We start from the raw sequence: 27,871 nt of genomic DNA on the forward strand, positions 1-27,871 counted from the left end.
ATGTTTTTTTTATTTTTATTGGTCTCATGAATCTACGTCTGATGCATTTTTTCACACATATAAATGTCAATAGAATGAAAAGTCTAGTGTGACTGTGGCTTTATAACAATCTATGTTATATCCTTGCGATTGGATATGCTTTTTATACTGTTTCTATTTGGAATTGCTGGTTAAGTGCAATTAAAGAATAAATTTAAATGTAAAGTCAAAGTATAAAATAGCAGAAGTGAATGACTAGATTTGGTAACACTTTATTTTGATGGTCCAGTTGAGTATTAGTAGACTGTCTGCTAAATATATATGATGATACTGCTCCTTCAACAGACATTACTGACTATAAGAAACTTCGCAAGTACATGCACTTACACTCAGTCTACTGACAACAGTCAACTGATCTAATGAGAATTAGTTGGCAAGTAGATGCAATGTCACTTATATTCAACAAATGCAGCTATAACGCAGTCAATAATAACTAAATTGCTGAGGACTATCCAAAAGGTAAATAAAAAAATAACCGAATTGGAGCTCTGACCAGTACATGTTTGTTTAAAACAACTGTTTTAAGCAACATGGATTGCAAGTAGCCACAATATACAGTTTGTGATCATCTCTGTTTTGTTTTATTGATAGGTGATCCTGATATTTATAGCTTGGAATCCTCATTCATACACTAGAATCTCTGTAGAAATGCAGGACAAACTAGTCATATTTACGACCGGATTGTGCTGCATTTCTATGGAGATCCCAGTGTAGCTGCCTGTCACAGTCCCCAGCGATCTAGCCAATGCAATCTCATGGCAATTTGTAACTTTTTGATTTAGTGGCTAATTCGTATGAATTCGTATGATCTAATTTGTACAATTTAGTACGATTTGCTCATCACCCATTGACGGTTGGGGTTAGGGGTGGTGTTGGGTACCACGTCTCCTTTTTAAAATCATACATTTTCGTTTGACTGAACTTGTACGAATTTGTACGAACTAGCCACTAAACCGACAAAAAGTAAAATACTTACATTTCCTCGTGAGATCAGGCTGATCTAGCCTATGCAGATTGCTGGAGAACTACAAATCTGCTGGTATATGGACTACAAGATCGAGTCATGCAACATTCACACACCTGCTCCAAGTCTCCATTGATTACACCCCCACAGCTGATGCTGCTCAAGGACTGATTACAACAAACATATTTATGGCTCACTTTGTGAATCTCATGGCTTCAGTCTTGTTATACGTTATTGTGAACATTACGTTGCATTTGCCTTGCCTAGTCTTACTGTGTACTGATCTTTGCTTTGTTTTGTTTGTTTATTCATGTCTGCTGTCTGACTTTGATCATCTGCCTGCATATTGACTATGATTCTGGATTGTCTGTATACATCTGTTTACTCCTGTGTTAACTGTTGCTTGCCTCACCATTCTCTGCATAATGAAACTTGTGTTAGGATCATCAGTTCCTTGTCCGCGTCCCATTTCACATTACACCGCCATTATGGCCCGTTGTTTTTTTTTTTTGCCCACCAGCCTTTGCACAGATCACGTGACTGAAAACTATTAGTTGGATGAATATACCAATGCATTCACACATTAGTCAAAAGAATAAGAAAGTGCTTTTTTGATGTGCACAGTGACTAAATGATGTGAAAGTTGAACAAGTAGTTTTAAGAATTTTATTTAGGATCTGACACTTACAAAAACTGTAACATCTACAATAATTTCAGTCTAATCAGTAGTGTATAATAATAATACTGTACACAATAATATATCAATAAAAACAACAAAAGGTAAAACACTAATCGTGTATACAGCTTAACATAAAAAATGTACAATTTCTGTGTAATGAAAATACAGTTGTTTACTGTTAGTTCTTGTTTTAAGGACTTTAGTCATTGTTTTAAGTACATTAGCTTACATTAACAGGCACACATTTGGATTTTAATAAAACATTTAATATGGTTGAAAATAACATTAAATATGCTTCATTTCTGTACAAGTATTATTCATTCTTACTTCATGCTAGTAAATACATAACTAACATTAGCTAATCAAACCTTATTGTAAAGTGTCACCTTATTAATGTTTTTATTTTTATTATTATTATTATTATTGTAAACAACAATAATAATAATTAAGGGTTTCCACTATGACCTATGAATCATCACACGATTGAATTTTTTGTAGTGTCATTGTTTTTTACAAACTCACATATATAGTACTGTGTGGCTCCACAGTCTACCTGGCTCAAGGCTCCTGTTCTACCAAGCTGCACACAGTCACCTTTACCACTGTCTGCCCCCTGAATTGCCCAAGCTGTGGTATTTAAGAGAGGGTTACCATTCAAGTACATGTACCCCACCTCTGTTACCCCTGCCTGTAATCTTATAAACACGTGATTAAGATCAGCCTCTCTGATAAAGTTGGCCAACAAGTTGTTTTTCTCTTCGGTCCTGGACATAGCAAGAGTCCCACCACGCAACTTGCAGTTCAAAAGTGACTGTTGATACGTCCGCGCTTCCGTAACAAGCAGGTAAAACATGTTCTCAGTCTCCCTGATACCTAGAACCACTTTAAAAGTAATTGACAAAACATAACAGTAGTTAGTGTCTTGTAAACATTTGTGTGTGTTTTCAGTGAAAACAATTGTGACATGCAATAAGGAGTGGAGATGTTGGTAAGCTCATCTACAGTTATTAATACTGTTAATTCATCCACCTGAGCCAAAAATAGCCTTTTCATATTGTATAAACACATTAAATACTTTGATAGTAGTTACTTATCAGCTATTTCAAAGATAGATAGATCAGGCTCCTATGTGTAGGTTCAGTAATTTTCATTTTATGGCAAAAAAAAAGTTATTTCCATGGTCTTTAAAGTAAAATAAATCAACATAAACAAAGAAGGCTGAGAAAAATGTTCATTTTCAACAGAAGTTTCAGCCGGCACTTAAAGGTTTTTGCATCTGAACTCTTCATACATTAGATAGATAGATAGATAGACAGACAGACAGACGGGTGGATGGATGGATGGATAGATAGATAGATAGATAGATAGATAGATAGATAGATAGATAGATAGATAGATAGATAGATGGATAGATGGATAGATAGATAGATAGATAGATAGATAGATAGATAGATAGATAGATAGATAGATAGATGGTAGATAGATAGATAGATAGATAGATAGATAGATAGATAGATAGATAGATAGACAGACAGACGGACGGACGGACGGACGGACGGACGGACGGACGGACGGACGGACGGACGGACGGACGGACAGAAAGATAGATAGATAGATAGATAGATAGATAGATAGTATGTTTGAACATTTATATAATGTCCACCACATAAGCAAATCTGATTAAATCAACACACAAGTCTCACCTTTCTTTATAAACTTGATGGCGTTTTTCACTTTGCTTATACTGGCGTCCATCTGTCCAATCACTTTTCTGTACTTCCCACAATCACAAACTGAACCTGTCACACAAATTGTACAGTCTTTAGGCAGTGTTAGATCATCTGTAATAATAATTATGAAAATGTTTGTTCACTGATGTTTATGTACTGTAGATAGATGTGTTACAAAATCAGAAAACAGGTGACATTTACCAGGTTTTCCTTTTAACCCTTGGATTCCATCAGTTCCTTGTTGTCCCTTGTCACCTGTTCATTTAATTAAAACACACAGTCAGCCACAAGTTATTGAAGTTTTCAACAAGTGCTAAGACTCCATTCTACATTTACATTTACATTTAGTCATTTAGCAGACGCTTTTATCCAAAGCGACTTACAAATGAGGATGACTCTATTCTCTCAACCCAATTTTCAATGGACTCTACCCATATTTATAACACCACATACTTTCAGCATAACTATAAACAAGAAATATGCACAGGTGCACAGAAGTCTGAAACGAACAAGGTAGAATAGAGGAAGTGTCGTTGAGGTCAGATCTGTCAAACCAGAGAGGTTTTTTTCCATTGCCTTTGATGAAGATAAAGGCTAAGCTCAGCATAATGACAAATTAAAGGTCATTAAACGTTATTTCTCAAACTGTGTAATTCAGATAAAACAAATGTGCTCACAAACATGTGTATATACCATTCTTCCAGATTCAGTCGCAAATGATTTTGATTTTACAGAGGCATTCCGTTTGTCGAAATATAATACTTGTATAGTTCCAGTTATAGCAATCGGTTATACCAGTAATCTAATAAAAAAGTGTACAAGGTATACAGTAAATATGCTTAACAAATGTTATTTTGTAAAATATTATATGTTTAATATTAAAAACTCAGTGCAAGGGGTTGTAAATTGTATTTAAAACATGATTGCAGTTTGTTATTATCACTCTTTATTTCTCTATTCTGCCCTAGATTAAACTAAACTAAATAAGGGTGGTGATCTGTTTCTGAGCCAGAAATAGAAAATATTCAGACTAGGTAAAAAGGCAATACAATGAGACAGAGAGGGAGGAGACAGAGGCAGATATGGAAGATGTGGAGAGTGAGGAATCCACAGCCACAAGGGAGAAAGAGACAAGAGACTAAGTTTTTGCTTCAGTCACAAAATCCATCTGATTCAGCACATGTAAAGGAATACAATATTATGTACAATGGGGTTTTCAGGGTTAAATTAATTTTCAGAAGGACACCGTTCTCCAATATTAGCATTCCCAAAAGATGAACAAGAAAGTTCTTTTAGAGACTGTGGTATAAAAACACCTGGTTGGAGAATTCTCTTGAGAGTGTATCGTTTCTGCTGGAGGCATTTCAGGAATGATAAAAAGTATAAGAGCAGGACAGGCTGGAACTCAGTAGGGGAAAGTCTGTGGAAGCAGGCTAAAGGGAAAATGAAAGATTACACCAGGACAGTCACACAGGCTAAGCATGATTTGGTTGTCCATAAACAAAAGGTATTGGATAGAACTTTGGAAAAGGCTACATTTGAAATGCAAGCAGCCAAAGACAGAGAAAGGCAGAGAGAAACAAATATTTTCATTCAAAATGATTATTCGATTGCAATTTTGTATCAGAACAAAGTATATATGTTCATGTTTGTCTGTCTTTCCTTATCCCAAGATTCAGATAATCTTGGATCTGACCCTTATCCAGAGCAGATGGTTGTCGTGGTCATTGATAAGCTCAAGTCTGATTTCTGCAAAGACCCCAGCGACAGACAACCTGCATTCATCCTGTTGGCTAGATCGCTTGGTGACGTAATTGGACCTGCACCACCCTCACAATGGATGCTCATCATTCTAAAGCACGCTGAAGACTTAAGGCTGAATTACACTTCTGTGTTGAGTTATTTCCGTAACCCACGGTGCATGACTTGGAGCTGTGCATTTATTTTTACTCCCCTCGAGATGAAACAAAGGCTCCAGTCGTTCTTGATTTTAACTGACATTTATTCGGACACGAGCCTGTAGTATGTCTTGTACATTCTAGCCTTGCACTTCTTTATGTCCCAATATTGCCATCAGAACTATAAAAAGAATTACATAAACTTCAATTAACCCCTTAAAGGTGATGTTGCACGTAATGAACAACATACATACAACCAAAAGATAAAGTGCACATTCAACATGTAAAGAAATACACTTAATTGGCTAATTATACATTACATACGGACACATAATCATACATGTTCACATACGTTAACACCATACGACACATACCTCATTGGCCTCTCTAACTCAAGAGGAATAAACTTGAAGGGTTGCAGTTTCTCTTAAACAAACTTCTTTGCACTTCTTAATCCTTAAAAACGTGTTTTAGCACAGCACCTTGTGACTGTACCACTTGTAGTGCAACGGAAGAATATCTTGATTGAACAATGAAATAATTCCCAAGCTAAACATAACAAGAAAAGGTTCCCCCCTCCCCCTTATAGTTTTAGTTAAATAACTTTAAATGAATTCACATGCATTAACAACAAATATACATTGCTTATTTATTCTAATGATTAATTTGAACATTTTAACTATTTATTGACTTTTTTAATGTAAAGTTTTTGTTTATAGAGTGTAATATATAAGAATTGCTTCTGACGGCAGCTACATTTATACTTCTGCATTTTGTTTGTGTTGCTCTTATACTTTCGAAACTCTAGTTGGCAGTGGGGCTTCTATGTTTCTTTGTGGGTGTTTTGTTTATACTAGAAATACCTGTAATGTAACTTACTGTACAATTAGCTCAAACTCGTTAATTCAGAGGCGGGAACTGTCAGATGTGCAACAACTTTATTCAAAAAGCAAACAAAAGTATCCATCTGAAGCTCTTCTACGGACTGGACACTTGTTAAAGACTCTTGCCAACAGGCTCGCTCCTGTCCCGTGGCTCTCTGCTCCACCCACACTTTTCAATGCTACCAAGCCTGCATTATGCATGGCCGCAATGAATAGTTACATTTTTTGAGAGGTGTGCGTCAAGGTCGGTGTCAAGCACAGCGAAAGTTATGCAACCCACGCTAGACCATCTGCAGGCAATTGACGCTGAAGTATAAATCAGACTTGGAGCTCTATGCACAAGCGAAACACAGAAACAAAGCGATATGCAGCCAATCGTTTTAAAGGAGAGCTGGTGACATCTGGCTATGAGTATAGGTAAAGCTCTTTTAGCTCCTACACCAATTGGTTAAATCTCCGGGCTGTAAACCTACAAAGATTGGCATTTACAGCAAATTAATAGCCACATTGACAGAGAAAACTTTTGTTTGCTTTTTCATCTCTCTAATTAAGAATTTTATGTATGAAATCCATACATATTAATCTTTTAGCTCCACAATGTTTAATATCAGAAGCAAGAATGCTCATTCGCTGTTAATGAATATCATGATAAACATTACCTAAGCACCATCAATCTGGGAATGCTCATTAGCAACTTCAGTCACCACCAAGCGCGACAGGCAGCTACAACATCTCTGCTAGTGTGAATGAAGCATTAGACTGCCGCTCTGCTCCTTTATGAATGGCCAGAGAACAACCTGTTGTCCCAGAGGAGCCTGGTTTCTCCTGAGGTTTGTTCTCCACTTCCTTTGGTTGGGGGAGTGTTATTTCCTTGCCACTGTCCCCTCTGGCTTGCTGTGGCTGATGTAGCTGCTTTTCAGTGGATTTGTCCTTTGGTACTGCCTTTTGTATTACTGTTAACTGTTAATTAACAATTCAATTGAACTGAATTAAAATGAACCAAACTCATTTTAAATTGAAATATACAAGCATTCTACTGGTATAATTCAATTGCAACAACTGTTCTGCATTATTATTTAGCTTTTTACTTAATAGATAAGAGCACTGATGTATCACACATTAACCAGCTGTGCTTTGTGGTGAGTTACAGTATGTGCATAGCATGACCATAAAGAAACAGTTCATCCAGCTCTGCAAAATTCAGTCAAGAGCAGAAGAAAAGCTTGAAACCCTAGTAACAAACTTGCTGAAAGAGAGCTGAATGTCGAGGACATCCATGGCCAGGGTTATTGTGCAGTCAGCATGGCCTCACAAAGGTCTACAGTCCAGAATACAAAAGCAAAATGAAGCCAATATATGTTCACTGATATCCTCATTTCTTGAATCTTGTATTAATGAAGAGTGCAAAGTTTTACATACACTTTATCAGTTTTTATTTGACCATAGCTGATAAACTTTACACCTTTATTGCCAGCACAACAAAAAGGCATGTCCAGGGATGGATTCTCTTGAGCTACAGAAACTCTCAGACAACTGATAGAGCTGCAGAGAAACTGCCACCCTGACCAATTCCTGAAAGATCTGTCAAAGTCTGAGCAACTTGCTTTGGCTTCCGGGAAAACAAACATGCTATTGGACTGCATAAACTTTGATTTTTTTATTTGCTTTGAGATAACTCCATTATCGGTAGAAACAGCCATTTTAAATGCTCTTCAGTGGTAATTAACACAATAGGAGCTGAAGAGCAATTTAAAGAAATATACTGGAATGCTACCATTCAAGCAGAGACAATAATAATAATAATAATAATAATAATTCCTTACATTTATATAGCGCTTTTCTGGGCACTCAAAATGCTTTACACATAGGGGGGAATCTCATCCACCACTAGTTTGCAGCATCCAACTGAATGACGCGATTGCAGCCATTTTGTGCCAGACCGCACACCACACACCAGCTGATTGGTGGAGAGGAGGCAGAGTGATGAAGCCAATTACGATATGGGGAGGGTTAGGAGGCCATGATGGACAGACACCAGTGGGCAGATTTGGCCAGGATGCCAGGGTTAAACCCCTACTCTTTTTCAAAGGACTTTTTAATGACCACAGAGAGTCAGGACCTCGGTTTTACGTCTCATCCGAAAGATGGCAGTATAGAGTCCCCGTCACTATACTGGGCCATTAGGGCCAACACAGAACGCAGGTTGGGCGCCACCTGTTGGCCTCAGTAACACCACTTCCAGCAGCAACCTAGCTTTCCCATGTGGTTTCCCATCCAGGTACTGAACGGGCACAGCCCTGCTTAGGTTCAGTGGGCGACCATGTGAGTGTTGCAGAGAGCTAGCTGCCGGCAATTGGGATCATATTGCCTGAAGAAACTTCAAGGCAAGCAAGACGACAAAAAGAGCTAAAAAGTTTAACTACTATTCCACATCAGCAACAGAAAACCACCAGCCACAGACTTTAGAGGAATGAATGCGGGGAATTATGCATAAAACTTTTTTTGGATTACCAGATTCAGGAACTCCAAAGGAAATTTTCAGGTGAAGAGAACGCTGCCAACATTTTGGTTCCACTCCATCACCTGATTGACCCATTAAAAAGAAACTGCAAATTCTCTCTGTGAATTATATGGATAAGCGAGCCTAGATTTCCACAGATTCATACTCACAAAAAATGCACATGCAATGTTGGAAACGTTCAAGGAATTTGAGGCTCCTGTCGATTCCAACACATTTTATGCTGCTTAAGCTCTTTCCAACCCTATTGCCACTGTTGAATACTCAATGTTGAAGCTGGTCAAAACTAAGCTTTGCAGTGTATTCAAAGTAGTCCTTATTCTCTGTTTCTGGCCATCACCGTATAAAAAATAAGCTTATCACAATCTTTAAAGACATGAACAGGTATATTCATTCATTCATTTTCTTGTCAGCTTAGTCCCTTTATTAATCCAGGGTCACCACAGCAGAATGAACCGCCAACTTATCCAGCAAGTTTTTACGCAGCGGATGCCCTTCCAGCCGCAACCCATCTCTGGGAAACATCCACACACACATACACTAAGGACAATTTACCCTACCCAATTCACCTGTACCGCATGTATTTGGATTGTGGGGGAAACCAGAGCACCCGGAGGAAACCCACACAAAGGCAGGGAGAACATGCAAACTCCACACAGAAACGCCAACTGAGCCGAGGTTCGAACCAGCGACCTTCTTGCTGTGAGGCGGCAGCACTACCTACTGCGCCACTGCCTCGCCTGAACAGGTATATTTCAAAACATAAAACAGTACATGGTTTCATTACAGTTTTTCCCAAAATGCTTAGACAATAAAAGTAAAATTTGATACTCATTTAGTGAAAGCATTCACTCATCAAACTTATCTAAAGAACAAGTCTGCAACACTACAAACACATAACCCACTATCTGGTTAAATGGTTCCCGACACAGTATCACTTAATCATACATGATTTCAAATTTGGAGGACCATTTCATAATTCACTTTATGAAAGGATGGAAAATATATTATTTACTTAAAAGATCTTCAACTGCACTGCATCTTTCACTTTCAAGGCGGAGTAACTTTTGAACCAGTCTTTCTATAATTACGTGTTTGGATAGAGAATGTTTTCCTAATGATTTCTGTTCACTAACTCGTGTTTTCACTTTATCACAATAATGGATCATTGTCCACAGTTTCCACTATTTGTCCCTGGTGCCATCGATTTCTCAGAGAAAGATCTTCCTTTATCATGACTACATCATTTGCACTAAAATTGCACCATACCACACGCCACTTTTGCTGCATTGATTTATTAAATTGCCATGTCTACATTAAATTATCATGTCTACATCACAACAGGCTGATATGCATGCAAGCATGCATGCATGCTTTTTTCTGTTTCTTAGGAAGAAGAAAGTGTGTGTCACAGACATCCTCTACTGGAAGCTCCGGTAGTCATCCGCAAATAGATAGGGGCTCCCTGATGCCCTCAAATTAGATATAATCATTTCTGATCCCAGAAATCATGTAGTCTTTGGTCAATGCTTCAATACATAACATATTTGTGCATACCCACGGTTTAAAAATAAGGCCCACGATGCTGAGGCAGAATCTTTAATAAGCTGTACAGTTACATGCTTTTCATTTAAACATTTATTTGATCGTTTGGACATCAGAAGTTGGGCTGTTGTCTTGTTACAGAATGCAAGACAATTCAGCACAATACTATACTTACAATGTACAGGACACTAAACTGTATCTATCATTAGAAAACACTGTTTGATTTTAAATAATGTAATTCTGAAGTTATTTTGAAGCTGTTGTTTGATTTTGTCAGAAAGAGTGGGGGGTTCTTTTTTTAAGGTTTTGAGAAAATGAGGGGTAGTTTCAAGAAATGTGTTTTATCAATTCAGAAAAACTGTGATATTACAAGCAATGCATGCTATTACAAGCATCCTTTAAACCTGTAATAACTGAGAATGACCAGTAGATGGAAGCAATGCACACTTTTTGTTTGGAATTCCACAGTTATACAAACTCATTTTGGATCTGTTCCGGCCAGACAGATGGCACATGAACTACCAAAAAAACGATAATAATAATAATAATAATAATAATAATAATAATGAGAAGATGAAGAAGAAGAAGAAGAAGAAGACAGAGAAGAAGAAGAAGAAGAAGAAGAAGAAGAAGAAGGAGACGGAAAAGAAGAAGAAGAATCTATTTACTGGTATTTAAATACTTTTCTGAACAAAGACAGGTAAACTGTGAAAGGCATAGACACTATGGAGTAAAATATACTGTGCTGTAAAAGTAAGTGATATACAATACCAGAAATTTTAGTGTTAATGGTGAGAAAATGTGAACACAACATACATAAACAAACAATTCCCAGTCAGAGTCTAACCTCTCATTCCTCTAGGTCCTCTCTTTCCTATTTGGCCAATCAGTCCTTTGTCTCCATATTCACCAGGGAGGCCTAAAGAAGAAGAAATGCTCACAATGCTTTTCCAAAGAAATCATGCAGATTATTAAAACACTTAATCTTGATGTGTGCGGTTTTGATTAACCGTGGTCACACTTTTTGGGGTTTTTGCCAGTCATACCCAGTGATTCTCTGAAGACTGTCCTGTATGTAATATATTTTAAATGTTACTTGTGGACACACTACTGAAAAAGTTTGCAATTAAGAAACATTCTTAAACCTAATGGTGCTGATGTAAGGGGAAAGAGCAGGCTTCCAGCCTTTCAGGCATCTCTGCTTTTCTTGTCATTCCATTTCCCCTCCCCAACATTCCCTTGGTATTTGTGGCTATGAAAAGTAAGCATGCATGCTTTAAGCAACTTCCCTGTAATGCTGCGGTCAGATTAGAGTTTGAGCATGCGAAATTCTGTCTTACAGCTCTACAAAAAGGGCTGGATTAAACAATATGATTAGATGTTAAAGAGCCCATATTATACATGAAATAGGGTCATATCTTGGTTGTAAGGGTCTCCAACAACAGTTTAATATGCATGCAAGGTCAAAAAACACTTTCGTGGTCTTATAATCTGCATTTATTTTTACCTAATTATCCCAGCGACTCCTGTATGAATCGTTCAGGGATTCATTTGTTCCCAAACCCCTCCTTAGCGCGAAGCTAATCTGCGCTGATTGGACCGATGACAGTCTGTTGCGATTGGTCGACTGCCTTCAGTCAGAGAATGAAATGCCAAACAGCTAATCAGCAATATAAAAGTAATCACAGTTCATACACGCTCGATAGTGTAAGGCGTGGATTTTAGCTGCCAGTGGGTCAATGTAAATACAGACTATGGACTTGAAAATACAGACGACTAACTATTTTATTGAGCAAAAACTCCAAAAACAGTTGAGGAGATCTCCTAGCTTCTCACTCTGCTCTTTTCACAGACACACACACACACACACACACACACACACACACACACACACACACACACACACACACACGCACTTAACCCTGCTCCGGACGACAACGCGCGCGCACACACACAAACACACACACCTCCGGACGACAGCGCGCGCACGCACACACAGACACACACACTAACGTTACTCCCCGTCCACGGAGCTCCGTTAACGCAGCACGCGTCGCGTTTTTAACGTGACTTTGCACACGATAAGATAATATAGCCAGTTAACCTGATACAGTACACGCGGTTACAAGTAACAAATCACAACTAAATACATTTGCAAGCTAGAGTCAACGAGGCAACTTTAATCGCACGTACTTACACTTGAGAAATGGAGGAAGAAACCCATCCTGACGTCTATCAGTAAGTTACTGATCCTTCCTTTAACAAACGCTGATGAAGTATTCTTTGTAGCATGTAGCTTCCAGAAGTTTCCAGTAGTTTCCAACTGCTTGGCTGTAATGCTGAGGTTTCATCTTTGGGTAGAGACTCAATATATCCATCTGCAGTGTGACTTCAATCGACCGGTGTTACACCAAATTCTGCGACCGTCGTATTCTGTGACTCTAGTAGGCGCTGTTCTCACTGTTTAACTTAAACTCGCTCCCACAGGCGGACTGGACACGCAAAAAGCGTACATACTCTCACGTGAACGCGCTCGGCGCCCGTACACATTATATGAGCGCGTCAATATATTTCATCGTTCTCTGTTTACTATTATTTTTCTTGCCTTTAATATATAGATGTTAAGTTTACATATATAACAGCCTATCAAAGAAAGCATTTTACTATAATATGACCAGTACCGCGATAGATTCTATCTGTCTGTCTGTCTGTCTGTCTGTCTGTCTGTCTGTCTGTCTGTCTGTCTGTCTGTCTGTCTATCTATCTATCTATCTATCTATCTATCTATCTATCTATCTATCTATCTATCTATCTATCTATCTATCTATCTATCTATCTATCTATCTATCTATCTATCTATCTATCTATCTGTCTGTGTAATTAGTCTAGTTTGTTTTAGCCTTTTTTCCCCTGTAAGCAGTTATGTAGATTACTGTTGATCCCTTTTAAATGTTTCCCTAAATATGTTTATAGAATTTCTTAATTGGCTTTTAAATTAAAAAGAAAAGTATTAAAGTAAATGTGGAATGTGTGTGTAAAATACTGGTTAATAGAACGCACACAAATTAAAATAAGTAAAGTGCATACTTTAATTTAAAATGAAATGTTTTTTATGTGTATATTTTCAAAAAGGTTAAATCTAAGATAACATTTAACTTAACAATTACTTGAAAACTATTAACATAAAGACAGGGTATGGGATTAACATTCTGCCCAGTTGTAGGGGCTTCATGGGGTCAGGCTCAAACACATGTGATACCTCCGGTCACACGTGTCACTGAATCTGTAACTAAGGAATAAGTGTTTTGAGATTGCCATCTTATTTTAAAAGAAGGTTACCCAGGAACAAGGTAATTGTTTCCCCTTTCTTTTTCCACTTCTATATTATTTTCCCCACAATAGTGGCACAGCTCACTAAGGTCATCTATTAAACCAAAATATACATTTATATACAACTATATGAAGGGCTAATTGGGTCTTAGTCATGTGGGAAAAAAGTTACCATGGAAAAAATAGCTTGACAATTTGGCAATTACTTATCTCTAAAATGTAATGTTAAATTAAAATTTTCTAAATTTGCACAATTCTATAATAAAAAATATCAAAAGGCAAAACATCTCCAAATTATACATTTTTTTCACACAACTTGATTATTTTTATGCAGTGAAAAACAAAGTACAAGATTCATTCAGCAGTCTCATGGCAATTTTTTCCCTGTCATTGTCCACTGCAGAGATATTATTTGCAAACTGCAGAGACTCTCCACAGTAAATCAAAGTCTTGTCACAACTGTGTAAGAACTCTTTAAAACAAATTGTGATGAAACAAAACACTTTTTTTTATATGTGTCATACATTTTCTGTTGTGTGATTTAAAAAAAAATCCTAACTTGAAAAAGATATTAAGACAGGGAAGAATCATGCATTTTTTGTTTATTTTTATTTTGGCTATGTCAGGTAACACTTATATATGTATTTTTAAGGTAGTTATAATGGTTTTCCCAACTGTTTTGGCATGCACGGAGGACTGTGATTTGGCATTTTGGAAAAAAATAATCTGCATAAACTTTAAATAAAATTAGGTGTAGAATTATCTTTAATGCTAGAAATAAAAGCAAAAAAAAATTAGTTTTTTGCTGACCAAATAAAAACTTCAAAACAAAACCATGGTGTAGATCTATATACTTATGCATGAATTAACACATGGTCCTTTAATATGGATACGATAATAATACTAAAAAGAGCATTAAAAAGTCTTGTATATCATTTTGAAAGATGCAAGTACGCAGTGAAAAGAGAAAGAGAGAGCAAAACTGTCCAGAAACATTATTACAAACCATTTGATTGAACCATGCGTGTTGTATTTTATCATATTTTATTATTATTATTAATAATAATAATAATATTTTTTTTCATTATCGGTTTAATGTTCAAATTAGTGTTTTTTTTTCAGTAGATTATTTGTGTATGTATTATCAAAATTGTAGTTTTTTATTATCATGTAAGCTGTTTGCATTTGGAGAACATAATTTTTTTTTTTTCTGTGTGAAATACGAGGGATTAGATACTAGCATTGAACAATTTATTCAGCACACGCAACCTGTGCATTAACGAGGCATTAACGAGGCAAACTAGACAAACTACACAGACAGACAGACAGACAGAAAGATAGATAGATAGATAGATAGATAGATAGATAGATAGATAGATAGATAGATAGATAGATAGATAGATAGATAGATAGATAGATAGATAGATAGATAGATAGATAGATAGACAGACAGACAGATAGAATCTACCGCTGTACTGGTCATATTATAGTAAAATGCTTTCTTTGATAGGCTGTTAAATATATGTAAACTTAACATCTATATATTAAAGGCAAGAAAAATAATAGTAAACAGAGAACGATGAAATATATTGACGCGCTCATATAATGTGTACGGGCGCCGAGCGCGTTCACGTGAGAGTATGTACGCTTTTTGCGTATCCAGTCCGCCTGTGGGAGCGAGTTTAAGTTAAACAGTGAGAACAGCGCCTACTAGAGTCACAGAATACGACGGTCGCAGAATTTGGTGTAACACCGGCATGTTTGTGTGTGTGTGTGTGTGTGTTTGTGGGTGTGTGTGTGTGTGTGTCTGGGTTTCTGCGTCAGAGGGCGGGGCCTCAGGTTTGAAATCTCCCGGGTTTGCGCGTGCACGTGAATAACTTGGTTTCGTTCGTACGTCATGGCGAAACACCTAATGAATCCGTATCAAGGCGACTCGTTTGAAGCACTATGAGTCGACTCTTTTTTAGATGAATCAACCGTTTTTAACACTGTACACTAACAGATTTAAGCCTTAGCTGGATACTCCACTTCACTTAGAGCTGTGTTACACACTACATGGAGGGGAATTTTCAAAAACCCATAATATGGGCTCTTTAAAAAAAGAAAGCAATTGCTCCATATTTAACATGTACAGAGAGGTCATGTTTGGATCTTCTGTTGGTCCCACACAATAATGTTATCAATTTTGCAGGTCAGAGTTCACCAAGCTTGAACTTTCAAATGCAGCAACCCATAAGTCTCAAACTTAGTTCCTGGAGGACCACAGCTCTGAATAGTTCTGCTCCAACCCTAATCAAACACATCGCTGATCCAACTAATCGAGGTGTTCAAGACTATTAGAGACTTTTAGGGTGTGAGTTGGAGGTGGCTGGACGAAAACTCTGTAGAGCTGTGGTCCTCCAGAAATTGAGTTTGGTACCATTTCTTTAATCCATCAATGATTCAGCAATTAACAAACCACCAACATCTCAGAGACCTTGCTTGCCAGATGGGCCGGATTTCCCCATTATTCCCTCTTCACCTTCTGCTCCCTCCTCACCTGGATCACCTGCCAGATGAATAGGCATAATTAGAGACCCTTTAGCAGTAGATTTGCAGACAGAACTATTTAGAATGTATGTATGTATGCATTGTGAATGAAGATCGAGTTGTCAGGGGTATTCATTTAGATTTTTATATTTATCTTTGCTACATGAAGTTAACAAATTGACTTCTATTTACACGTGAGCAATTTCACACATGTAGGACTGTGATATGGCTGCATTCCAGGACTGCTGTAAGTAAATAAAGCAGTGCTGACAACCATATGGGGTATATGCCGAAGCATGCTAATAGGACTTTTAATTTGCCAGTAACCTGGATTAAGCGCTTCCGGCGAATTAAATGTCAATGCAAAATCCGGTGCGTTCTCCACTAGCTGAGTGATATCCGATTTAAAGTGAGTCTCAGATTGTACAAGAAGCACTGCATTAAATTACATTTCCCCCACCATATCTTTATAATATGAGCATTTATTTTACCCCAGTATATTTAATGGAGCTTCTGCGTTAGCCTGCCGATTCTGACGGGCGCGTGCGAGTAAACGGCTTTTTGTCTCGTTTTACGCTTGAGCAACTAAATAAATGCTAAAGTTTATTTAACTGAATGTATTTTAATGACATTACAACATCGATGCTGTATAAAGAACCGTATAAAATGTTCACAATAACAGGTCAACGGAAGTGTATCAGCATGGGAACAACACTAGCTCGGCATATACCCTATTGCAGTGCTCTGAGTGTGATATTGGGTTCATACAACAGTTTGACAGCATAACAAAACAACCTTTAAATCTATAAGATTCAGCAAGAAGCAATTTCTTTCTGCATCAGACATGACACGACACAAATATTTAAATACCACAGACATTTAGAAGCACAGAATAGTGCACCATGCTCATTGAAATGGTAAGATTTACAATCTAATTAACGAGCTTATATTAAAACTCTTTAAGGTAAATAAAAGTTTACGCTGAGTGGCTGACATTTATTGGTTTGTCGAGCACAGTTCCAACTATCATTTTGCAATTTTACATTTGCGTTCTTCATTTTCAAGATCTGAGGTAAAGAATCTGCTGCTGCTTTCTGTATGGCAATAAATGTCACATAGAATGGTATTCAAATTAGTAACATTTAACACTGAATTAAGCACATAATCAGCCCCTGAGGTGACCATTTTAATATAGTAGCTTATGCCACAGTTGCAGCTTCGACATCACAGAAATAAAAACTCTTCTAAAATAGAAACTTGTGACAGATTGTAGGGAAAAAAACTCCTTTGAACATTCATTCATTAATTTTCTTGTCAGCTTAGTCCCTTTATTAATCTGTGGTTGCCACAGCGGAATGAACCGCCAACTTATCCAGCATGTATTTATGCAGCGGATGCCCTTCCAGCCGCAACACATCCTTGGGAAACATCCACACACACACAGACACTCATACACTACGGGCAAGTTAGCCTACCAAATTCACCTGTACCGCATGTCTTTGGACTGTGGGGGAAACCAGAGCACCTGGAGGAAACCCACGCGAGCACAGGGAGAACATGCAAATTCCACACAGAAACACCAACTGAACCAGCTACCTTCTTGCTGTGAGGTGACAGCACTACCTACTGCACCATGGCGTCGCCTCTTTTTAACATGAAAAAGATTTTAAAATAAGGGAGCGGTGTCATGCCCTGTGTAGTTTGGACACGATGTAAATATGGAAATGAAAAATAAAATAAAAAAGTACTTTCTTCCACAACCGATTCACATTTAAAGTCAACCGCGTTTATTGCTTGCCAAACATGTAGAGTTTAAAAGCGTTTCTTTAGTATTTGAATTAATTATTTATCAGAAGTGTAATGTAATTGTATTTGTTTACTGTATTATGTATTATTTTTGTAGTTTTATTTTTGAGTACAAGTAAAAATGAATACTTTAAAATATGAATTTTTTAAAGAAAAAAATACCACTTTATTTACTGTCTAAACATACTCATTTTTGGAGATCTCTTCATTGTATTTTCTTTGGCTATGAACAAACTAAGGTACCTGCACTGATGCCCAGTTTAATTTAAACATTATCGATTCAGCAAATGAGATTTGTTTAAACATTCCATAAAATTGGCCAGCTCTAGGAATCGATGTGATGTTGCACTGCACATTGACATTATGTTCAAAACAATTAAAGTCATCTTAATTTGTGTTGGAACAACATGAAGGAATTGTGTAGAACCCAGCATTTTATAGTGTAGTAGTTTGCTTGTAGTAAACACTAATTTACAAAGGAAGAAACATTGAGACATGACGAGCCAGAGTCAGAATTTTGGCTCTGCATTTAACCTATTCAAATGTACACTCTGCAGTGAACACACACATACAGTACACACCAACTATCCATGGCAGTACTGGAACTCAAACCAGCAACTTTTAGATCATACGATTAAATCTTCTATGACATATGCGTATACTTTCACTAAACCAGCAGTTTTACACTGCAATCATTATTAGTATACAGTTATTTGAATGATAGTTTTCTAGAAGTCCAAGTCACGAGAAAACGTATAAGTATTTTACGTTTTGCAAGTTTTGTGGCTAATTCGTACGAATTCCTTCCGAGTTCAGTCGTACGAAATTGTACGACTTTAAAAAGGAGGCGTGGCACCTAACCCCACCCCTAAACCCAATCGTCATTGGGGGATGAGCAAATCGTACTAAATGGTACGAATTAGATCGTACGAATTCATACAAATTAGCCACTAAATCAAAGAGTTACGAAGATTGTGTTGGATTAGTATGTCATTAAAGACAAAATGTGTAATTTGTAGTAACAAAATTATACTCAGAAATGAATCAGAAACAGTATAGTTATGGTATATATATACACTCATAATTTATTTGTAATGCACTTAAACAAATAAAGTATACTTTGATAGGATTAATCAATCATGTAATGAACTTTCACAGTCATATACTTACACTGTGCTAAGTGTACCTTTTAAATCTCAGGTGTCAAACTCAATTCCTGAAGGGCTGCACAGTGTAGTTCCAACCAACGACTGTAAAAAATATGAATGATGCGTCAGCACCTGGCTCCAACCCTGATTAAACACACCCGATCAAACTAATTGAGTGATGTAGGCTTGATTGATACCTACAGATAGGTGTGATGAAGCACAGCTGGAACAAAACTCTGCAGGGCTGCAGCTCTCTGGGAATTGAGTTTGAAACCCCAGCGTTGTTCCAATTTAGTACATAAAAGTAGACTAAATACCACAAGTTCATTTGAAATATAACTTGAACAAATTAGTTTATCCAAAATAAGAGTAGTTAGCAAAGTTAACTAATTCTTAACACAGTTGAAGTAAAAAAATGAAATTAAATTAAAATAAATAAATAAATAAATATATATTCTTTATGTTTTAATACACTGGGCCTAGCTAAATTAGAATATTTAAGCAGCTTTTTAAAAATAAGAGAAACACATTACTGGTGCAGCTCAATTGTACTGCTGTATTTTAAGATACTGTACGTCACTGCAAGCTATTTTCAATTAACAAAGGTTCAAGACACATTTAAGTCAATGACTAGCCTTGAGTAAAAGAAGTACAGCACATTTAAGTTTTTATATATAAATCTGTGTATGAAACTTTGCTGTTAAATAACATTTTTTCTTCAGCCATATAGTACAAACAATTTTTCCAAAAAAAAAAAACACACACATAATGTTTTGTATCAAGTTTTAAACTAAATATTAGCTCTCCTCTGAGATTGTTTTTATTTTTAGAATATCTTCCAAGTGATGTTTAACAGAGAAAGGATATGATATAATATTAGTATTTCATATAATATATTTTTCTTCTTGAGAAAATTGGCTTTAATAAAAATGATTTTTTTCTATTTTAATTTTTTCAATATTATTAGCCATTTAAGAATTGTTTTATTATAAAATACAGGAAAAACATTGGTCTAATGACTTGCCTAATTAATAGTTAATTATAGTTCAGTCTTTTGATTACAAATTTCTTAGTTTCTTGCATCATGACACAGAAAAAAGCTGCACTACATTATAAGTTATCTGCAATGTAAAAGATTATTTGTCTAAGTTATAGTAGAATAAGTTATTTGTAGAAATAAGTACAATTAGGGTGTATTCTTGTGCATAGCCATGTTAATCTATTTGCAATATACTCAGCATAAAAATAAATGTATTTCTAATGTTTAAATTTTACTGTGTGCACACGCATGTGTGCACTGCAAAAAATGCTTTTCTTCTTTATATTTTTTGTCATGTTTTTATTTGTCTTGTTTGATATTTTTTGTCAATATCTTTTGCTTGTCTAGAACATGCCTTTTGATTTAAGAATTTCTAGATAGACTAGAAATAAGAAAAAAAAACTCGAAAGAAAGGCATTTTTTGCAGTGTTTGTTTATGTATTAATGTATGCATTCATTACTATACTGTTATTGTTTATAGCGACAGGGTATAGACTAACATTTTACATTACATTTGTATTTTTACATTTTTGTATGTTAAATAAAAGAACATTTTAAAATGCTACATTTGGGTTTACCAGCAGGGATTCCTGTGATACAAATTAAATCTGTGAGAATAACCAACATGCAAGAATTGATAGAGATCATTTAATCACACTAATATTTAGTCATAGTGTAACCATAGCAAATAATAATACCAGTACACTCATACAATATATGATAACACTGCAGTGGTAAAAATGTGGAAAGATGTTGGAAAACAAACAAGCAAGCAAGCAAACCATAATTACCTTTTGTTCCAGGATGTATATTGTTTGAGCAGACTTCGTTTGTTGAACAATGAGGGTAGACATAACAAAGAAATAAGCATAGAAACAGTCTCCTGCTGAAGATATGTCCATCCATGACTTACATTAGAAACTTTGAAACTTGTTCTCAAGAGGAGAGTGAGAAGGGAGTTTACCACATGTTTACCAGACCTTATCATATCTGAGTTTTAGCTTTCAAACAACACTGTCCAGAATGCAGACTATCTCCATGCAGCTCAAGTGAGGAATTTTGTTGTGTGCACAAGTCCTGAAGATAATGTCTGACAGAAATGTTGCAAATCCACATACATAACATATAAAAGATGAAATATAATAATACAATTTGTGTTGAAACTATGAACTGACAGTCAGTATGGAATGTATTGTTCTTGCAATGTGTACAGGCTGTGAATAGCAAAGCATTTATTGCTTACAATTATGTTTTAAGTAAAAGAAAGATGGCTAAAGCAGGCTAATTTAGTGGGATGCTATCAATGATGGGCAAAAAAAAAATTTGTTTGCAATACATTTTAATCAAGTCCAATTAGCAACAGATGCAATTTACACTCAGTGTTGACATATGGTGGATGCTATTAATACGTTAATGTAAGATAAGTCGTATTTAAACTCAGTGTTACTGGATATTATTTACACTAAATGGGCCTCATTCATCAACCATTCATACAAACAAATCAGTTCTTAAGGCCAGAACACCAAGCCGACAAGCCTGGAAATAGTGAAATTGCTTCTAAAACCAAACTGGTCGACCAGCTAAAACCAGCCAACCAGCTTAGGTTGTTTTTATTTATTTTTTTTTAGCAGGGACTAATGCATTAGGGGATGTAAAAGGGCAAGTGTAAATGCCCTCTAATACATTCATGGCTGATATAAATGCGATTACTCAGACAACTTCAGGAGGTGGTCTGGGATCCACTCCAGACAAAACTGGACAGAGATAAATGCATTTAGCTGTTGAGACCACATATGTACATTTTTCTCCTCCCAAAATGTAAAAAATAAACTTGTGAAAGCATTTTGAAGGCTATATGACAAAGTCAGATATAACAGCACGAATGCAACATGGAATAAAACACCTCAGATGACACTGTGGAATGTTTATTTTCTTTTATTCATCTATTCATTAATAAACCTATGTTTAGTTAACATCAAATGGCAGCATTGATGAAAGACATGCATAATTGTTATGAAGTGGCATGGTAATGGAAGTTCCAAGTGAAGCTTTAATTAATAGAGAGTATTCACGGCATATGTCAGCAGGCAGGGGTCAAACAGGAGCAAAGGAGTATCATAAAAAATAAATCCACTAGAGTAATTCAATAATTAGAAGAGATGGCTGACACAAAACTGACGTTTCGACATGGTGTTGAGATCCCGAAAGGCAGACGTTTCAAAACATTTCTCTGAAGTGTTTCGAAATACCCAGGCCATGTGACTGATATTTCAGTGAATCAGGGCATTTCACAAGCATTTTGACATTGTGAATATGTGCTTGATTGACAGCATCGGAAACAAAAACATACTCTTATATAACCTCGTGGATAATGTGCTGATATATAGTGCAACTGTGCTGCATGTGTTCCTAGTTGGAATCTTGGCTTGTACAAAAACTTTTTATTTTATTAATGTTCATTTTTTACACATTTATTTACAAAGAGTTTATTCAGATGTCAGACAGATTTTACAAAAAAAAAAACGCATTACAAGAAGAGAACAGAAAAATCTACATTTTAGATGACGGTAGTTGCTTCATCCTGGATTCAAACCCAACATGCCTTCATGCCAGTAGGGAGCACTTATAAAGGGTTTTATTATTCAATTCGCTTAACAATTTCTTTTACTTTCTTTTATTTTCAGAGCAATATTTGAAAATGACCACTAGGCATCACTGTTGAAACAGGTTTAGAAACATTTCAGCACCTTGACACATCAGCTTCGACGGTTTCAGTGTTACACGAAGGCTCGCTCTGCCCACCACTATTAATCTGACAGCAAACAATCATACGTGTGTATTAATTTACGAAATTAACAGACTGTATAGCTGATATTAAAAATTGAATGACTAATAACTTCTTATTATTAAATTCAGATAAAACTGATAAAACTAGCTTATACATTTACATTTACATTTAGTCATTTAGCAGACGCTTTTATCCAAAGCGACTTACAAATGAGGACAAGGAACCAATTTACCCAACTATAAGAGCAACAATGAATAAGTGCTGTAGGCAAGTTTCAGGTCTGTAAAGTCAAAGAAGGAAAACATAAGTAATTTTTTTTTAATTTTTTTTTTTTTTTTGACTACAGTTAGTGGTATATTCAGAGAGGCAATTGCAGATTAGGAAGTGAAGTGGAGACTAAATAGTTGAGTTTTTAGTCGTTTCTTGAAAACAGCGAGTGACTCTGAAGTTCTGATGCAGTTAGGAAATTCATTCCACCAACTGGGCAGATTGAACGCGAGAGTTCGGGAAAGTGATTTCTTCCCTCTTTGGGATGGAACCACGAGGCGACGTTCATTCACTGAACGCAAGTTTCTGGAGGGCACAAAAATCTGCAGAAGTGAGAGCAGATAAGAAGGAGCAAAGCCAGAAGTCGCTTTGTAGGCAAACATCACAGCTTTGAATTTGATGCGAGCAGCAACTGGCAGCCAGTGCAAACAGATGAGCAGCAGAGTGACATGTGCTCTTTTAGGTTCATTAAAGACCACTCGTGCTGCTGCGTTCTGAAGCAGCTGAAGAGGCTTGATAGAGTTACCCAAAAACCTCACATGCAAAAACCTAGAACACTGTCTGACCCTTGATGGATACTTAGTTCAGTCCTCATCTTCAGTGAAACATTTGGGGGTGATTTTTGATAGCAACCTGTCATTTAAAGGCCAGATTTCAAGCATCTGTTAAACTGCATTTTTTTTATCTTAAAATGTTGGCAATTTTCTACATATGCTATCATGTCTAATGCAGAAAAACTTATTCACGCACTCATGAATTTGGTTAGACTATTGTAATGCGTCACTAGGTGGTTGCCATGTTGGCCAAATTAACAAGCTTCAGCTGGTTCAAAATGCAGCTGCTAGACTGCTTTCTAGAACAAAAAATTATTATATGAATAATATAACATTTCTTATTATAAAATTCACAATTCTTTTTCTTCCGTTCTCCTAACCCCCCTCCCCACCACCACTCAGCTTCCCTCTGCCCGCTCCCCTTTCCCTTTCTTTTATAAAATCCTGCATTTCAGCAAATAAATACTTTTAAGATACTGTGTATACTGTAATGAAAGTATATGTTGTTTATATAGTGTATGTAATCAGTGTCAATGATCAGCAGTTGTCTACGTGTCAGAGTCCATATTATAAAACTGTTTCAGCTGTGAGGCGCAAAATATGATGGGAGGTGTAGTCTGGGTAAACGGCTGATGGAGCATTCATATAGCTGGAGTACCCTCTGGTGATTGACTGTAACAATAATGCACTCCTGTTATCTCTGTAAATAAAGAGGAAAAGTAATAGTAAAAAAAGTGTTTCTTTCGTTTACACTTTAAAAAATGGCTGTGGAATCAACGGTAAAACAATTTTAAAAATGCTACAGTAAAAATACGTTATCTGATTAATATATACATTAATTTCCTTAATATATACATTGAATAACTGTAGATTGACTTTCCTAGAATTCCCTGCATGGTACATCACTTTTTATGCTTTTTGTTAACATTACAATGGATCTTTTTTGTTGTTTCGCCATTAGTTAAATAGTTGAATTAGAGATTTATTTTACATATAATGTTGATAAACAATGTTAATTTCATGGCTTTTATTTTCTGCGTGTTACCATACTGGTGTTTAGTAGCTGTGTGAATGACACTAAGCACCTTCTGTACACTGATACACTTTTCTGCTTGTGGGAAAAGTTGTTTGTGATAAGCATTGGCATATGGCTGTGATAACGTGTCTATCTGTGTACCCAATGTGATGAGTAAATTCTGGTAATTCAAAATACAGACAAATTACCTCTATATTAATGAAATACAGTAGTTTAAGGTAAAAATAATAATTACTTTGAACTGTATTTTTTTGGTAAAATACTGCCAACCACAGCTGCCGTTTTTTTTTTTTTGCGGTAAATTTTATTTACGATATATTTTTTACAATGTACAAAGGCACACAAGTGAAGCACAATGTGTCCTGTACCCTAAATGGTCCGTTTGTGATACATTTGATACTATTACTTTTACTTTTTTCAAATTAAAAAGTGAAGTCATGGGTATCTTTTATGAGTGAAAATTTATTTAGGTGATCTGAAAAACAAAAAGGTGGAAAATAAAGAAACACATAAAGGACTTTTTCAGCAAAAAAAAAAAAAAAAAGGCTTCTCTAGGATTCGGTTCTAATTAGAACAATTACTATGAACAAAGAAATGTTAAATAACCATCTTTTTTTAGAGTGCAGGGAACAAAGTGAGAATGCTGAAAAGGCATCTATAGTTACATAAAGGACGTGCTTCCATTGTTTCCAACAGAGGCAAGTTAAATCAATGAATCAGCAACAGTACTACACTCTAGATGCTGTGGAGAGTCTCAGCTAGTGGGCATTGCCATTTTTATTGTTATTAAATAACTAAAGAACAAACAAGTAAATAAAATTCCCCATGTCAGAGGGTCAAGATGTTTCTTGCTAAAGATTTGCATGTCTGTTTTAAAATAAAGATGTGATAAAGCATCAATTGACACAGTTAAATTTGATTAAGGGTTGTGCAGTCTAAACCTGACAAAAGTCTAGTTGTCAATTCCAGTTGTAAGAGCAACAAATAATAACTTCTAGTTGATCATTTGAAAAAGTGGCAGAAGGTAGATTTTTCCGATGAATCATTTGTATAACTGAATCCCAATCATCACAAATACTGCAGAAGACCTGTTGGAACCCCCATGGACCCTATTTTTCATAGAAATCAGTCAAGTTTGATAAAGGAAAATCGTGGTTTGGGGTTACATTCCATATGGGGACATGCAAGAGATCTGTAGAGGTCCTTCTCATACTTCAGCCTCATACCTAAGCTCATGGGAGTCATACACAAAATTAATCCGTTGTCCACTGCACGATGACTTTATATTCTATACTGGACATTATTGCTGTTAAGTGATAGGACTTTTGTCTCAACTAAGTCAGACCTTACTGTCCCAATTAAAAAATTAAAAATCAAGGCATGATCATATTTTATTTTGGAAAATAAGCGTTATCTAGAGGCCTTTGCCTTTCATATAAGCCACAGACTTATGTCAGGTAGTGTAAATGTACTACTGGTTACTTACAAAATAATAAGAGAGAGATACTTACATAAATAAAGTAGGAATACAAAACTAGTTTATAAATCTACTTAGAGTTCTTTTCTTTACTTGTATTAAGGCGAAGCTCTCTACATGTTAGAACGAGGTGGAAATCTTGAGTGAACAATGACTCAGTCGTGCTATTCTGGGATGAAGTATATTTAGTTAATTGCCTATAGGCCAATAAGTAACAAGCATTTTATACTTTATTTCTCCCACGAGTCTGTGTTGTTATAGGCACATAAAGTCCTCCTGAGCTATAAAACACACCAGGATTTGATTAGGACCTGTTGCTCTGTGACTGAGTAATCATCACTATTTCATGGAGACAGATCAAGGTCAGGAAAATTTATGAATTTATGTAATCATACTCACAGTCTTGAGTCACAGGTGAATTGCACTGGGAATTTATTTTTACTTTGTTTGCAAATCTATTATTCATTTTTTTTATGATTTGTTCATTAATAAATGTACTTTAACTACATAAAATGTTAACGACACATTTCCCTTCATAGATTGAATAGAAAAATAATTCGCTTCTATGTTTTTAGTGACTCAACTTGACACACCTCTCCAATAAATGGTGTTCTATGCATGTAAAGTGTCAAGTGTATAACAGTCCAAAACAGTAGATTTAGCTCACAATTTCTCAGACATGGCTTTGTTTATATTGATACTGTGTCCAAGGGAAACAAGGCAGTGTCTGACTCACAGAAAGACACAACAAACTGAAAAAAACAGAAGCACTTTTTGGCAGTCACTTCTGTAACAAGGTTGTTACTATCAGCAATGCTGTGTTAGTTGTGTTAACATGACTAAAATGTTAATATGTCTGGCCCAGTTCTATCATTTCTAAGAATTTGGTGCTGCACACATTTCCACATCTGAGACACCCTTGCACCAATCTAACTGAGCTGGTCCAGAGAGCCACTATGTTAACAGTAAAGCTGGAAATAATAACATTAAAATAATCTTATTTTTTATTTACTTGTCTTTTTTTTCATTTATTTGTGAGTTTGCATGTTCTCCCTGTGATCCAGTTTCCCCCATAGTCCAAAGACATTGAGTATACATGATCTGGGTAAACAAAATTGGCCCTTACTGTATGAGTATGTGTGTGAATGCAAGAGTGTATGGGTGTTTCCCATTACCTGGTTATGGCTGAGAGGGCATCCGCTGCGTAAAATCATATGCCGAAATACTTAGGGACTCATTCTGCTATGACAACCCCTGATAAATAAGGGACTAAGCCGAAGGAAATTGAATGAATGAATACTTATTTAGATGTGTTTATTGTTCGACAGCCTTAACACATAATTACTTGAGAATAACAATAAAGAAATTATTTATTTAAGATAATAGAAAATAGGCACGCTTTAGCTCTCAAAAATTTTATATTGTAACAACTTTTCGACCGATATCGACATGACCTGTTTCTGAGAGCTAAAGTGGGAGTGTGGCGATTTTCTTTTGACCTTTTCCACTGTGTTTGTTTCTGATCGAGCACCTGCCTTTGAGAACCCCAAATGTGCACACATTTTTGTTTTTTATTTAAGATAATACTCAAAAGCTGTTGAAAGGTGAGGCAGTGGCGCAGTAGGTAGTGTTGTCACTTC

General features: G+C 36.1%; 1 protein-coding gene and 2 long non-coding RNA genes across 4 annotated transcripts in view; 2 read left to right on the forward strand and 1 right to left on the reverse strand.

Annotated features, from left to right (window-relative positions):
* The window catches only part of LOC147833274 (uncharacterized), a 331,056-nt gene that overhangs the window by 220,677 nt on the left and 82,508 nt on the right, over positions 1 to 27,871 (forward strand). The gene's annotated exons all lie outside the window — the stretch shown is intronic.
* colec10 (collectin sub-family member 10 (C-type lectin)) lies at positions 1,656 to 21,084 on the reverse strand. Of its 2 annotated transcripts, NM_001289988.2 has the most exon segments (6): positions 1,664 to 2,564; positions 3,386 to 3,481; positions 3,614 to 3,667; positions 11,105 to 11,176; positions 16,064 to 16,135; positions 20,901 to 21,084. In NM_001289988.2, coding segments are annotated over 6 exon segments (816 nt in total). In that variant the 5' UTR covers positions 21,016 to 21,084; the 3' UTR covers positions 1,664 to 2,157.
* LOC147840165 (uncharacterized) lies at positions 12,249 to 19,475 on the forward strand. Its single transcript, XR_015511042.1, has 3 exons — positions 12,249 to 12,640; positions 15,326 to 15,743; positions 15,977 to 19,475. It is a non-coding gene; the product is annotated as an uncharacterized LOC147840165 (long non-coding RNA).

Source organism: Danio rerio, chromosome 16, assembly GCF_052040795.2.
Source record: "Danio rerio strain M-AB ecotype USA chromosome 16, GRCz13ab, whole genome shotgun sequence".
Classification (NCBI taxonomy): Eukaryota; Metazoa; Chordata; class Actinopteri; order Cypriniformes; family Danionidae; genus Danio; species Danio rerio.